Genomic DNA, 16,246 nt, shown 5'->3' on the forward strand with positions numbered 1-16,246 from the left:
AATTTTGTTGCTATGCTTTCGGTATCATATCTAAGAATCTATTGCCAAAATCAAGGTCATGAAGATTTATCTCTATTTTTTCCCAAGACTTTAATGGTTTAACCTCTTACATTTAAGTCACTGATCCATTTTGAGTCAATTTTTATATATTGTGTGAAGTAGGGTTCCAACTTCATTCTTTTGGACGTGGATACGTAACTGTCCCAGAACCGTTTGTTGAAGAGACTATTCTCTTCCCATTGAACGCTCTTGGCATCCTTGTCAAAATCAGATGTATAAATTTATTTCTGGACTTAACTCTGTTCCATTGGTCTATATGTCAGTCCTAACAGCAAACTCCTTTGATTTCTGTAACTCTGAGGTAAGTTTTGAAATTGAGAAGTGTGACTCCTCCAACTTTGTTCTTCTTTTTCAAGAATTTTTGGGTATTCAGGTCCTCTTGCAATGCCATATGAATTTGAGGATTAGTTTTTCCATTTCTGCAAAAAAGTCCATTGAAATGTTGAGAGAGATTGAATTTAATCTCTAGATCTTTTTAGGTAATATTGAAAATCTTAACAATATCATGTCTTCCAATGCATGAATGTGTGATATCTTTCCATTTATGTAGGTCTTCTTTAATTTCTTTTAGCAATGTTTCATAGTTTTCAGTGTACAAGTCCTTACGCCCTTGATTAAATTTATTCCTAGGTATTTAATTATTTGGATGGTATTGTAAATGAAATTGTTATCCTTAGAAGTTTTGAGAAATAATGTTTTATTATAAATAATATTTATAATACTTAATTATAAAATATGTATTTTAATCAGAATAATTGAGTCTTGATATACAGATATTCATGACCCATTTCTGTGGGATCTACTGTTGGCTGCTGGGCACCTCTGCTATGCTGAGATCTTATCCCCTTTACTTCCCCTGGGGTGGTTTGCTAGGCAAGGGTATTTTGAGTTCAGCTCCTCTTTGGGAAGGAGTGGGAATGTAGCCTTAAACTGACAAGATTCGGATATGATGTGCACTCACCTGACCTGGAGGTGAGGAAAGAGGTGGGAAAAAAACTCAAGAATGTTAATTATTTAAAACACTAAATCATTGCACTTATTGTGGAAGGTAAGCTTGTGTAGCACTGAGGAAAGGACAGTCAGAGGCTTGGCGTCAAGTTCCACCTTCTGTACCCTCGGCCAAGGTGCCTCATTTCCATGCACCTTGTTTTCCTTATCTGTATAATTAAGACATTGGATTAGATAATCTCTAGGGCCTTTTCCTGATCAATGAATCTATCAAGGCAAGACATCAGAGGACCTCTAGGGCCCTTTCCTGATCAATGAGTCTACCAAGGCAAGACATCAGTATTTCTAATTTTTTCTGTGGCCTCTGAACGGATGATTTTCTTCACATTGCTAGACACCCAATAAAGGTTTATTGTATAGAGATAGTAAATGAATGGATAATTGAACAAACAATTAGCTAGCTCTTACTTCATTAATTCATCAAACATTTATGACAGGTTACTGGTGCCAGCTCATGTGCTAGAGATAAAAATGTGGAGATCCAAAAAAAAAAAAAACAGTGGAGATCTAGTCTATGCCCTCAAAGTGCTCTCAGTCTTAAATCATAGTTTTAATTCTTCTCTTCTTGCATTTCTAAACACAGAACACATACTCCCCAGTCCTGATCTTTTAGAGAGAACAATGAAATGGGCAGACTGGGGAGTCAGGAGATCTGTAAAACTGTCATTGGCATAGCATAAGTTCATGCTTAATGGATCATCACTTGTTCTCTTCTCTCATCGCTTCTCTTTTCTCTCCTTTGTCTTTCTCTTATCTATCTATACATATATTGTGTTTTTTAAAAAATGCAGAATGGTAACAAGTTAATCAATAATTCAGTCATGCAAATGCCAGTCCATGTCCCCTTGGGAACCATAAAAGTAATAAACTAAATTGAATCAGCATGCTTTACTACTTGTCCAGCGAAAGTCATTCCTCTGGGCAACTAAAAAACTGGTTAATTGCCATTTTAGGGTTCCAATAACTCACTTTCTATTATATCCCACTGTGTAACAGAGAACAGCAAGGGAATTAGGCAACATTTCCTAGCTTCGGTGGGTGAGTTTGAGAGGTCCTAGAGTGAAATGGTAGCAGTTCAAATAAGCCAAGGACCACACAGTACTGAGCTTAAGTATGCATTTAATATAATATTTTAAAACTGAACCTGAGAATGGAATGTAAGAAACACATAAAAAAGTTTCCTTGGATAAAAGTCTCAACACTATGACTGACTAATCTGTTTCTGCAGAATAGAATGACTCCTCTCTTTCAGTAAGAAAGACAAAGGGACATTCATCACTTATTGTAATACAGATACCCTCAACACAGCCAGTTACCAAATCCTCGAATTCTTATTACGTGACATCGCTTGTATATTTCCTTTAAAAATTTTCCCTTTTCTATCCTTCCATGAGAGGCAGTGTGCTGTAGTAATTAAGAGTATAAATTCTGGAGTCCGACTGCCAGGGTTTAAATCCTGCCTCTACTACTTAGCAGTTATGTGACACTGGGCACATATCCTGACTTCTCTGTGCCTCAGTTTCCCTATCTATAAAATGGGGATAGTAGTACTATCCGTCTTGTAGAGTTGTTATAAACATTAATCTAATCTAAGTTCATATATGTAAAGTGCTTATAACAGCCACTGCTTCTATCATTATCATCATCATCATCACGATTATTACTTCTGCTGCCAACCTCCTTGACCAGGGACACTCAGTTTGCCCTATACTGTATAATCCTTTGTCTTTTTTTATCTAACTGTCTTCAGAATGAACTCTTAAATTGTTAACTTTTCTAGTGTCTATAATTACACAGTGAACTCTGAGGACAGGAGCCTGTTCTACATTTTTATGTCACCCAAAGTATGAAGCCTAATAATGCAATATTATATTACACCATACCTCCCACCTCTGCCATGTACCATACTGAACTCCCCGTTCCTTGAACACATCGGATCCTTTCATAATGCCAGGCCTTTATACATACATGCTCTTTCTTCTGCCTGAAATGCTTTATCTTCTCATTGTCCACTTTCATAACCTGGAAAATTTTTGTTTTTATTTTAGCAGGCGGCTTGGAAAGTTTATTCCTCTAGGTAACTACAGACCAGACACTGGTATATAGAGAGATACTGATCCACGAAGTCATATTCACTGGTCTGTGGTGAAAATGTGAGCCTTTATTCTGAAATTTAGAACTTCTCACGTGTGTATGTGTAAATGTCCTTGCATTTAGTGAAACAATCAGAATAACTGTAGCTTTTCTTATTTGTTTGCCTGTTTTAATGAACTGATTTGGCAAATTCAAAAGTTGTCATCACTATGCTAGTCCTCAAGTTTTTCTTAACCTGACAGATCTGTGAAATCCAAGCGCCCCAGCAAGTGGCTCTCTCCAGTAAATGGTCAGTGTTCCAGCCTCTTCCCTCACTGTCTGTCAAGCCCATTAGACAAATTTCCACCAGGTACTATCAATTACACATACATGTAAGTTTCCCTGTGAGACCCTGAGCTCCTTGAAGCAGGGGCTGTGCTCATCCCAGTGCCTGATGTGTAGAAGGCAGACAAATGTTTAGCATCTACACACTATATTATAGTTTATGTCTTTTCATATATATTTTGTATTTGATTGTATCTTTACCACAACCTTATAGTAATTATTGAGCAAACAAAGCACAGAGATATTCAAAACTCAAACAAAACCACAAACTTAGTACATGATCAAAGCAACAGACTGTGGAAATATTAATCGAAATCTTTAGGCTCTACAATATCAATTTAATTTCTCTAAGATGTACTTGATTTACATACATTATACTTTCACTGAGACTATAATAATAGTATTTATCTAACAAGGGAACAATTATTATCCTCATTTTACTAATGAGGAAACTGAAGCACAGAGATAGGGTCAGTATTTGTACAAGGTTAAATACTGGCAGCTAAATGGGGTTATACTCCACAGTACCCTGAAGCACAGCATACTTCCCCAAGTCTGTTCAGAGCCTTTCTGAGATGCCACATTCATAAGGCTTCTTTTCAGGTCTTCTGAAAACATGAAAGAAATTACGCCAATTCTTGTTCTTTGGAAATATTTATAGATTATCCATTCACTGAAAATCTACTTATCAAACAAAATACACATATATTGTTCAAAAATTCAGGTACTACAGGACTTCCCTGGTGGTGCAGTGGTTAAGAATCTGCCTGCCAATGCAGGGGACACAGGTTCGAGCCCTGGTCCAGGAAGATTCCACATGCCGTGGAGCAACTAAGCCCGTGCGCCACAACTACTGAGCCTGTGCTCTAGAGCCCGTGAGCCACAACTACTGGGCCCACGTGCCACAACTACTGAAGCCAGCGCACCTAGAGCCCATGCTCCACAACAAGAGAAGCCACCACAATGAGAAGCCCCCACTCTCCACAACTAGAGAAAAGCCCACGTGCAGCAACGAAGACCCAATGCAGCCAAAAATAAATAAATAAATATATTAAAAAAAAAATCAAGTAGTACTATAAAATTATGAGAAAAAAACCATCATACCATCATGCCCTAACTGCTGCCCTCCCACCTCACACATCCACCAGTCCTGCAATGCAGAGGCAACTATTTCCAAGCCTTTCATTTATATGTGCTAAATCTTCTGGTATTTACTTCCATATTTATAAATGGTAGCCTTATATTGCCATTTCTGCACTTAATAGTTTTAGATGATATCTCTGATTTCCTATTTTGGAAAAAGAAAATTCAGCATTATTAAGCCACTATAATATGTCCTCTCTTTCTTCCCCACATCCACCCAACATGATTTTATATAATTTTGGGATAAGTTATTATTCAGTGTTTTAATTATTAAGACTGTGTAAAAAAATCATGCCATTGTACATCTTAGAATGGCAGAAATCCAAAACACTGACAACACCAAATGCGGGCAAGGATGTGGAACAACAGGGACTATCATTCATTGCTGGTGGAATACAAAATGTTATAGCTGCTTTGGAAGACAGTTTGCCAGTTTCTTACAAAACTAAACATACTCTTAACACAGGAACCAGCAATCGTGCTCCTTGGTATTGACCCAAATGAGTTGAAAATTTATGTCCATACCGAAAACCTACACAAGAATGTTTATAGCAGTTTTATTTATAATTGCCAAAATGTGGAAGCAACCAATATATCCTTCAGGAGATGAATGGATAAGTAAACTGTGGTATATCCAGACAATGGAATATTATTCAGCACTAAAATGAAATGAGCTATAAAACTATGAAAAGACATGCAGGAACCTTAAATGCATATTACTAAGTGAAAAAGTCAATCTGAAAGCTACATGCTACATGATTCCAACTATGTGACATTCTGGAAAAGCCAAAACTATGGAGACAGTACAAAGATCAATGGTTGCCAGGCACTAATGGGGAGGGAAGGATGAACAGGTAGAGCACAGAAGACTTTTAGGGCAATGAAACTATTCTGTATGATGCTATAATTGTGGATACACGTCATTATTCATTTGTCAAAACCCACAGAATGTACAACACTGAGTGAACCCTAATGTAAACTATGGACATTGGGTGACAATGATGTGTCAGTGTAGGTTCAAGTGTAAGGAATGTACCACTCTGGTATGGGGAGTTGCACGCGTGGGAACAAAGAACATGTGGAAACCCTCTGTCCTTTCCACTCAATTTTGCTGTAAATCTAAAAATTCTCTAAAAAATAAATCTGTTTAAAAAAATGTTGTGGATTTTTTGATGATGGCCATTCTGACCGGTGTGAGGTGATACCTCATTGTAGTTTTGATTAGCATTTCTCTAATGATTAGTGATGTTGAGCATCTTTTCATGTGTTTGTTGGCAATCTGTATATCTTCTTTGGAGAAATATCTATTTAGGTCTTCTGCCCATTTTTGGATTGGGTTGTTTGTTTTTTTGATATTGAGCTGCATGAGCTGCTTGTATATTTTGGAGATTAATCCTTTATAAATTGCTTCGTTTGCAAATATTTTCTCCCATTCTGAGGGTTGTCTTTTTGACATGGAAGCAACCTAAGTGTCCATCGACAGATGAATGGATAAAGAAAATGTGGCACATATATACAATGGAATATTACTCAGCCATAAAAAGGAATGAAATTGAGTTATTTGTAGTGAGGTGGGTGGACCTAGAGCCTGTCATACAGAGTGAAATAAGTCAGAAAGAGAAAAACAAATACCGTATGCTAACACCTATATATGGAATCTAAAAAAAAAAAAAAAGGTTCTGAAGAACCTAGGGGCAGGACGGGAATAAAGATGCAGGCGTAGAGAGTGGACTTGAGGACACGGGGAGGGGGAAGGGTAAGCTGGGACGAAGTGAGAGAGTGGCACGGACATATATACACTACCAAGTGTAAAAGAGATAGCTAGTGGGAAGCAGCTGCATAGCACAGGGAGATCAGCTCAGTGCTTGTGACCACCTAGAGGGCTGGGATAGGGAGGGTGGGAGGGAGACGCAAGAGGGAGGAGATATGGAGATATATGTATACGTATAGCTGATTCACTTTGTTATACAGCAGAAACTAACACACCATTGTAAAGCAATTATACTCCAATAAAGATGTTAAAAAAAAATGTTGTGCATATCTTAGCCACATGATATACTATGATTACATGTCTTTTCTTGTGCATTTTTTCCCCCTTGTAGTTGATCACTGTTTTGTTTTGTCATGGGTTTTTCTACATTCCTAAAATTAATTCTTCCCAAACTCCCCATCAGCACTGTAAAATCACAATTGATTTTGTTTTTCATTTTCAAACACACCATACTCTATCAGATACATTCTTTTCCTGAAGACTTTCCTCTTGGAAGCCCCATTTTTTTCTGCTAAAATATGTACTGACTATTCTCCAGATGTGTTTTATAAGTGTCATGCTTTGAATTCCTTTAACCATAATTCTGAAAATTTGCTTTGCTTTTCTATTGGATGAAATCCGTTTCTGGGTCCCCTATATGCCTTTTTCTTGATTTATTCCTTAATTTTTGTGGAGAATGTCTTCTGGATCTTTTCTGAGAAAGGATGTAAATAAATTTTTGAGACCTTGCATGTCTGCTAATATCTTCATTCTATACTCATTTAATTGATAGACTGGATGGGTGTAGAATTCTAAATAATAATTTTTCTAAATAATTTCCCTTTGGCTTCTGAAGATATACTTTCAAGGTCTTCTACCATTTAAGGGTGCTGTATAAAGTCAGACATCATTCTTATTTATAACCCTTTGTATGTAACCACTGTATGTATTTAAAAAAATCCTGGAAGCTTAAAAGATCTTTTTTTTTTTCCCCTCTTGTTCTGAAATTACACAATAGTGAGTCTTTTTTTGATGAATTATGTCAACTGAAAATATCTGGCCTTCAATTTTGAGAAATCTTATATTTCATCCTTTCTGTTTTCTCTAGTCTCTCGTCTTGGAATCCTATTATTCTGATGGTTAACCTCTTGGACTAACTTCTAATATTCTTAACATTTCCATCCTATTTTCAGTTTTTTGAACATCTTCCTTTTTATTTTATATTTTTGGTTTTACATCTCTAGAGGAAGACAATACAATACAAAGTCTCAAAATAACTCTATAGTTTTTGATTTCAAGTGTCCAACATTCACTTGAAACTTACCAGGCATACCAGGAGACAACACCAAGACTAAAACAGGCAATAGAAACAGACCCACAGGAGAGTCAGGTATTGGGATTATGAGCCATGGCCTTTAAAATAACTCTGATTAATATATTTCAGGAATTAGATAACAAAATAAAGAATTTCAGTTGAGGAATGGAAACTATAAAAAAGAATGTAATAAAATTCTAGAATCAAAAAAATAATAACTGAAATTAAGAACGTTAAAGTATGTATTCATTCAGCTCCTTACTAAATAGCCAAAGAAATGCCTACATAGATGCTCCAAGAGAAATGTAGAATGATTCAAGCAGCACTATTGGAAATAGCCTAAAATGGAAAAATTAATTGTGGAATATACATGCAATGGCATACTATACAGTACTGAAGATCAGCACCAACATAGATGAATCTCTATGTGTACTGGGAAGAATGTATTTATGAAAGAGTATGTACCATATGATTCCATTTATATAAAGTTCAAAAATAGGTAAAATTAATACGTGGTGTTAGAGGTAAGGATAGAGTTACCTCTCAGAGGAAGGAAGACAGTTATGATTGGGATGGGACATAAAGAGGGCTTCTAGGCTGCTTGTAATGTTCTATTTCTTGATCTGGGTGGTGGTTAACAAATGTGCTCACTTTATGGTAATTCCTCATGCTGTATGCCTACAATTTATAAATGTTTCTATATGTATATAAAAGTTTATAATATAATATACTTCAATAAAATGTTTACTGGAGTAAAGCAGGAAAAATTATTATTTTATAGATGCAATATCTTTTCTTAACTCTGAGAAAAACATATATCTATTCCTAACTTATCTATTTACTTCTTCCTATTAGTTTTGGTGTCTATCTACCATATATTCGATGTACCTGAGTTCAGACACTCTACTTTAGTGTCTCTAGAGGATAAAGGTCCTGTTGCATGGTCGTATGGAGTTGGAGAGGGGATCTGGGGTCCTACAGTAACCAATACAGAATTCTAACCAATCTACCTGTTTTTAGCCATACCCTTTATCCCTGCCTATAGCAGTACCTAGGGCTGACAGTTCTTTTTTCTTTTTCTTTTTTTAACATGTTGGCTGTGTTAATATTGTTATAGTTTATTTAAAAAAAAAGATATGTTTCAAGGGTACAGCATTGTAATTTGACATCTGTATACACTATAAAGTGATCACTACCACAAGTCTAGTTACCCCCTTCACTATAGAGTTGACCCCCTTCACCCATTTTGCCCACTCCCCCAACCTCTTCCCCTCTGGTAATTATCAATCTGATCTCTGTATCTAGGAGTTTGTTTTTGTTTTATTTTGTTTGCTCATTTGTTTTGTTTTTTTAGATTCCCCATATAAGTGAAATCATACAGTATTTGTCTTTCTCCATCTGACTTATTTCACTTAGCATAATACCTTCAAGGTTCATCCAGTTGTTGCCAAGTGGCAGGATTTTGTTCTTTTTTGTGGCTGAGTAGAATTCCACTGTGTTTATATACCACAACATCTTTATTTATTCATCCATCAATAGACAGGCTGTTTCCATATCTTGGCTATTGTAAATAATGCTGCAATGAACACAGGGGTGCATACATCTTAATGTTTTTGTTTTCTTCAGATAAATACCCAGAAGTGAAATATCTGGATCATATGGTAGTTCTCTTCTTAATTATTTGAGGAATCTCCATGCTGGTCTCCATAGTGGCTTCACTGATTTACAGTCCCACCAACAGTGTATGAGGGTTCCTTTTTCTCCACATCCTTTCCAACATTTGTTATTTCTTGTCTTTTTGATAACAGTCAATCTTACAGATGTGAGGTGATATCTCATTGTTGTTTTGATTTGCATTTCCCTAATAATTAGTGATGCTGAACATCTTTTCATGTGCCTGTTGGCCATCTGTATGTCTTCTTTGGAAAAATGTTTATTCAGACCCTCTGCCCATATTTTAATCAGGTTTGTTGTTGTTGTCTGTATTCTTTTTTTTTTTTTTTTTTGGCTGTGTTGTGTCTTCATTGTGGTGTGCGGGCTTTTCCTTGTGGTGGCTTCTCTTGTTGCAGAGCATAGGCTCTAGGTGTGTGGGCTTCAGTAGCTGCAGCATGCAGGCTCAGTAGTTGCAGCACGTGGGCTCTAGGGTGTGTGGGCTCAGTAGTTGTGACTCGTGGGCTCCAGAGCACAGGCTCAGTAGTTGTGGCACACAGGCTTAGATGCTCCACAGCATGTGGGATCTTCCTGGACCAGGGATCGAACCTGTGTCCCCTGCATTGGCAGGCGGATTCTTAACCACTGCAACACCAGGGAAGTCCCTTGTCTGTATTACATATTTTGGACATTAACCACTTACTGGATATATGATTTGCAAATATCTCCTCCCATTCAGTAGGGTGCCTTTTATTTCGATGATGATTTCCTTTGCTGTGCAGAAGCTTGTTAGCTTGATGTAGTTCCATTTGTTTATTTTTGCTTTTGTTTCCCTTGCCTTTGGAGTCAGTTCCGCAAAAACATCACTAAGAACAATGTCAATGAGGTTACTGTGTTTTCTTCTAGGAATTTTATGGATTCAGGTCTTACATTCAAGTCTTTAATCCATTTTGAGTTAACTTTAATGTATGCTGTAAAATAGTGGTCTAGTTACATTTTGCATGTGGCTATCCAGTTTTCCCAACACCATTCACTGAAGAGACTATCCTTTTTCCACTGTATGTTCTTTGCTCCTTTGTTGTAAATTAATTGTCCACATATGTGTAGGTTTACTTCTGGGCTCTCAATTCTGCTTCATTGATCTGTGTATCTGTTCTTATGGTAGTACCATACTGTTTTGACTACTAGAGCTTTGCAGTCGAGCTTGAAATCAGGAAGCATGATACCTCCAGCTTTGTCCTTCTTTCTCAAGATTGTTCTGGCTATTTGAAATCTTCTGTGGTCCATACAAATTTTAGAATTATTTGGTCTAGTTCTGTGAAATATGCTATTGAAACTTTGATAAGGATTGCACTGAATCTTCAGATTGCTTTGGGTAGTATGAACTTTTTAACAATATTAATTCTTCCAATCCATGAACACAGAATATCTTTCCATTTATTTGTGTCTTCTCTAATTTCTTTCATCAGTGTCTTATAGTTTTTAGTATTCAGATCTTTTACCTCCTTGGTTAAATTTATTAGTAGGTGTTTTATTCCTTTTGATGCAACTGTAAAAAGGGATTGTTTCCTTAATTTCTCTTTCTGATAGATCATTATTAGTGTATAGAAGTGCCACAAATTTCTGTATATTGATTTTGTTTCTTGTGACTTTACTAAATTCATTCCACCATTTTTTCTGGAGAAGCCTTTAGGGTTTTCTACATATCATATCATGTCTTCTGCAAATAGTGACAGTTTAACTTATTCCTTTCCAATCTGGATGCCTTTTATTTTTTTTTCTTGCCTAACTGGTCTTGATAGGACTTCCAATACTATGTTGAATAAAAGTGGTGAGAGTGGGCACCCCTGTCTTGTTCTTAATCTTAGAGGAAAAGATTTCATCTTTTCACTGTTGAGTATGATGTTAGGTGTGGGCTTGTCATACATGGTTTTTATTATGTTGAGGTAGTTCCCTCCATACCCACTTTGTTGAGAGTTTTTATCATAAATAAATGTTGAATTTTATCAAATGCTTTTTCTGTGTTTATTGAGAAGATGGCTCTTTTTGTAGTTCCTCTCTGTTTCTTCTTCTCTTTCTCTCTTCCTTTGTGTCTCAATGGTTTTCTTTAGTGTTATGTTTAGATTCATTTCTCATTTTCTTTTGTGTATTTGCTATAAAGTTTTTGTGTATGTGGTTACTGTGAGGTTCACATACAGCATCCTATGTAAACTGTAGCCAGTTTTAAGTTGGTGACAACTTAATTTTGAACACATTCCACAGCTTTATCTTTTTACTACCCCTCCCCATGTTTTGTACTTTTGATGACATCTTTTTGCATGCTTCCCTTAACTAATTATCGTAATTTTAGTTAATTTTACTATTTTGGTCTTTTAACCTTCATGGTTGCTTTGTAAGTGATTGATCCACTACCTTTATTATATATCCACCTTTTCTTAGTGAGACTTTTACTTTCATACATTTTCTTATTATTAATTAGTGCTATTTTTTATTCAGCTTAAAGAAGTCCCTTTGATATTTCTTCTAGGGCTGGCTTAGTGTTGATGAATTCTTTTAGCTTTTGTTTATCTTGGAAACTCTTACTCTCTCCTTCAATTCTGAATGATAACCTTGTTCAGAATTCTCGGTTGGACTTTTTTTCCTTTTAGCACTTTGAATATGTCAAGCCACTCTCTTCTGGCCTGTACAGTTTATGCTAAAAAACCTGCTAATAGCCTTGTGGGCTTTAGTATGTAACGAGTTGTTTTTCTGTTGCTGCTTTTAGGATTCTCTCTTTATCCTTAACTTTTACCATTTTAATTATAATGTGTCTTGGTGTGTGTGTCTCTTTGGGTTCATCTTATTTGGAACTCTATGCTTCCTGGACCTGGATGTCTATTTCCTTCCCCACATTAGGGAAGTTTTCAGCCACTATTTCTTCAAATAATTGTTTTGGCTCTTTCTCTCTCTCATCTCCTTCTGGGATCCCTATAATGTGAATGTTATTTCACTTGAAGTTGTTCCAAAGGTCCCTTAAGGTATCTTCACTTTTAAAATTCTCTTCTCATTTTGCTGGTCTGTCTGAGTGATTTTCATTGCTTTGTCTTAAGCTTACTGATTCATTCTGCTATCTCATCCAGTCTGCTGTTGAACCCCTCTAGTGTAATTTTCAGTTCAGTTACTAATTCTCTTTGGTACTTTCTTATACTTTCTCTCTGTTGAAGTTCTCACTGTGTTGATTCATTCTTCTTCCAAGTTTGATAAGCAACTTTATGATCATCGTTGAACTCTTTGTCAGGAGACTTCTTATCTCTGTTTCATTTATTTCTTTTTCTGAGGTTTTATCTTATTCTTTCAATTGGAACATATTCCTCTGTCTCCTTATTTTGCTTTATTCTCTGTTTGTTTCTATGTATCAGGTGAATCAGCTATCTCTCCCAGTCTTGAAGGAGTGGTCTTATTTAGGACATGTCCTGTGGGGTTCAGAAGCACAATCCTGCTTGGCCACCAGAGCCAAGCATTCAATGGCTGCCTCCCTATGTGGGCTGTGTGTGCCTTCTAGTTTTGGAGTTGCGGTGGTACACTGGTGGGTGGGGCTGGTCCCCAGACTGGCTGCAGTGCCCAGCCAAGGCACAGCCCTAAGGGTGGGGTTCCCAGCAGGGTGGGCCCACTGGCATAATAGGTTAGAGGGAGAATTCCAAAATGGTGCTTGCCAGCACTGACATTACAAACTAGCCCAAGATTGCAAAAAGCTCTGCTGCCAGTGTTTCAGTCCTGGGAGAGTGTCCCAACTGGTTCCTGCGTCTCCAGCAGATGCTTCGAGATTAGTAAGTATGACCCCTTCACCTATGATCCATGTGCTTTTCAACTGGTGTTTGTGTCCTGTGGGTCAACTGGTTTTTGGGTCTGGTGGGTCTGCATGTGAGCCCTTTAAGAGTGGGTTTCTGATCCCTGCAGTTCTATAGTTTTCCTGGACATATTCCCCATTGGTTTTCAAAGCCAGGTGTTTTGGGGTCTTGTCTCTCTTGTGTAGGACCTAGCAGTTGGGGTGCCTGATGTGGAACTCAAATATCCTTCTCCTCAGGGAAAAGATCCATACCCTTGTGATCGCTCCCATTTGTGGATTGCTGTGGCTGGGGTGTGGTTTTTTTCCCTTGCGCAGACTTATCTCTGCCTTTCCTACCTGTCTTGATGCTGTTCTTTAACCCTTTGTTGTGGAAGACTCTATTCATCCAGTTTTCAGGTCCTTTCTGAGACAATTATTCCATATGTAGTTGTAGATTTGTTGTGTCTGTGGGAGGAGCTGAGTTCAGTATCTTCCTATGCCATCATATTGAACCCTCTCCTAGGACAGCCAATTCTTTATCCCCCCTGAGGTTCTATGTTATGAATCTTACTGGTAAATCTCTCTGTAAACCTAAAAGTTTCAGCTTTCTCTGCTCTTTTAAGTCAGTTGTCACTCCTCAATCTTACAGAATTTATGAACATTTTTATGTTGTTATCTCCTCTTCATTTTGGTGGATTTATACCATTTTTATTCCTATGTTATAATTTTATTGCAGCTTAAGGAAGAATCAGAGATAAAAACATGTATTTAATCTGACAATTTTTGATTCACTTTTTTCCTTACATTTATTAAAAGTATTAATTAGGTTATGATTTACCTCTTATGATCTGATGTAGAATTTACCTATATTTCTATAAATTTTGAGGTTTCTTATTAGCTGGGTGCCATTTTTTTTTAAATGAAATCTTTCACTTTCTTGTATAGCCTTTAAGTGGTATATGAGTGGCCATACTTCCTGGCTTATGATCTCTTTGGGGAACTGTAAATGCATTGCTGTGTTTTATTATCAAATGAAATTTACAGTGTCCTGTTCCACAGAATGAAACACAGAAGGATTTCATAGGCACTCATCCAGATGCACATCCAGAGCACAAATCTAAAGTCTACATGCAAACTTCTAAGAAATCACCTTTGCCATCTTATGTGCAGTCCTGTTTCCTGGGCTTCTAGAAGAATTGATTTTGTTAAAAATAGTCCCAGACGAAAATCAAGAAGAAGCATCAGTAGTCTCTCAATACTTTCAGTTGTTTAAGACTATCTTAGCAGGAGAGTTTGTGCTGCTTTATGAATTCTAGATGGCTCAGTTTCCTGCAGAGTATATTTATTAATTATTTAATGAGTAATTAATGTATTATTTCCAGTCTCCTTAGAAATAATATGAGGAATAACTCAACCATCTTTCTATTTTAACATGATCATTAGAAAATTAATATATTAATATAATTTCAGTCAAGATGAATAAGCTCTAGAGATCTGCTGTACAACACTGTACCTACAGTCAACAATAACATATTGTATAATTTAAAATTTGTTGAAATAGATCTCATGTTAAGTGTTCTTTCCACAATTAAATAGAGTAAGATAAATTTTCAAAAACCACTACCATGTACTCTTACTGTCCAAAGGCATGTCTAATTTTTTAAAAATTGAAGAACTAAAAAATCTTGATAGCAGCTTGAACATACCATCTTTATCAGCAGTGTCTTGAGGCTTGCATTTTAAAGTGAAGATCTTCCGTAGCTTACAGTTAGCTGAGACAATAATTCTATCCAGTGACTGGAAAACTGCTCCTTTGAATATTTCACTGGTAAATGCCACCAAGTCAATGCATAGATTGCACCACTAAAATTAAAAAGGGAAAGAGGAGTAAGTACTATGTAAAATCACATAAATTAAATGCAAAGTCCAGAATTGAGGCAATCGTCTGGATCAACCAGCCCCAAAGCAATTTTCCCCTTTAGGCAAATCTATCTGTTTTGGCTTCGATTTTCTTAAAAATTGTCTTGATTCTTCCAAAGAAATCATCATGATCTAAACTGTACACCGGTCATCTGGCTAAAGAGTTCCCATGGTGAGACAAGGCTTTGACAACTTAGGGAAGTAACTCTAGATCAGCAGGCAGTATGCTAGTCGGAAGCTAATTGTAGGTGCATTAGACCACTTAAATCTTGAAAATCAAGGATAAGTAGCCAATTGTTCCTTCAAGAGGACTAATTTGATCACAATTAGCCACTTATATTTGTTAAAAAAAAAGCACGGATGAAACTGAAATTAGAAGCTGGGTCTAAACTGCAGCCATTGCTGTTTATTTATAACCAATTAACCTATTGTACAGAAATAGATTCTTCTAAAGAATTTGTAATTTTGCCAGGTATTTGCCAGTTTTTAAAGTACTCTTGCAGGGACTAATTTCTGCCCATTAAACAATTAGACCCCTCAATACTTCATCAAATAAATTCTCTAAATAGTCTTACTGAGTTAAAGAAAAGGAGCAAATAATCGTTTAGTAAAAAATTATGACATATATAAGATGGCAGGGCAAAAGCAGAAAAAAGAATTTTTGCAGTTAAAAGAAAAGCAGTATTTAAAATTGTCTGTGCTTTGATTAAAATATTAGGCTCTTCCATTATTTGCTTAGAAGCACAGTTTATATAAGGTCTGTTTTATTAACTTATCAAAATTAAAAGATATATTAATTGATAAAGGAAATAATAATGTCATTTTAAAAGTCAAATTCCATTTAGAAGTATTGATTTTAATATGGAGGAGAACCTGAGCTTGTTTCCATAGTAGAAAAGTAAAAGAGATTGCAGTAAATTATTGATTAAATATGTAAAATTATTTTCTTTGTATATGTCTCAACAGTAACATTTTATTCCCAGGTGATGAGAATGCTCTGGTCTTTCGGGGAAAAAGGAGTCAGGTGTAATAAAAGGTAGGAGGTAGGATTGAGTGTGATGTAACAATGAGACTGGCTTGACCAGCGGGATGGGGCGCTCTGGGGAAGTGTGGGAAGTAATGTGGGATAGGGCAGTGAGGCCAGGTTCTGGAGGAGCTGGAAGATCAAGAAGAGAAA

The 16,246-nt window shown here is 36.5% G+C and overlaps 1 protein-coding gene across 4 annotated transcripts in view; it reads right to left on the minus strand.

The window, feature by feature from the left end:
- Positions 1 to 16,246, minus strand: part of CFAP20DC (CFAP20 domain containing) — a 277,728-nt gene that overhangs the window by 138,231 nt on the left and 123,251 nt on the right. For all 4 annotated transcript variants that reach the window (XM_061195461.1, XM_061195462.1, XM_061195460.1 and 1 more), the window contains exon 6: positions 14,856 to 15,012. In XM_061195461.1, the coding sequence (XP_061051444.1) occupies positions 14,856 to 15,012 (157 nt within the window). The remainder of the gene's footprint in view (positions 1 to 14,855; positions 15,013 to 16,246) is intronic.

Source organism: Eubalaena glacialis, chromosome 7, assembly GCF_028564815.1.
Source record: "Eubalaena glacialis isolate mEubGla1 chromosome 7, mEubGla1.1.hap2.+ XY, whole genome shotgun sequence".
Taxonomy (NCBI): Eukaryota; Metazoa; Chordata; class Mammalia; order Artiodactyla; family Balaenidae; genus Eubalaena; species Eubalaena glacialis.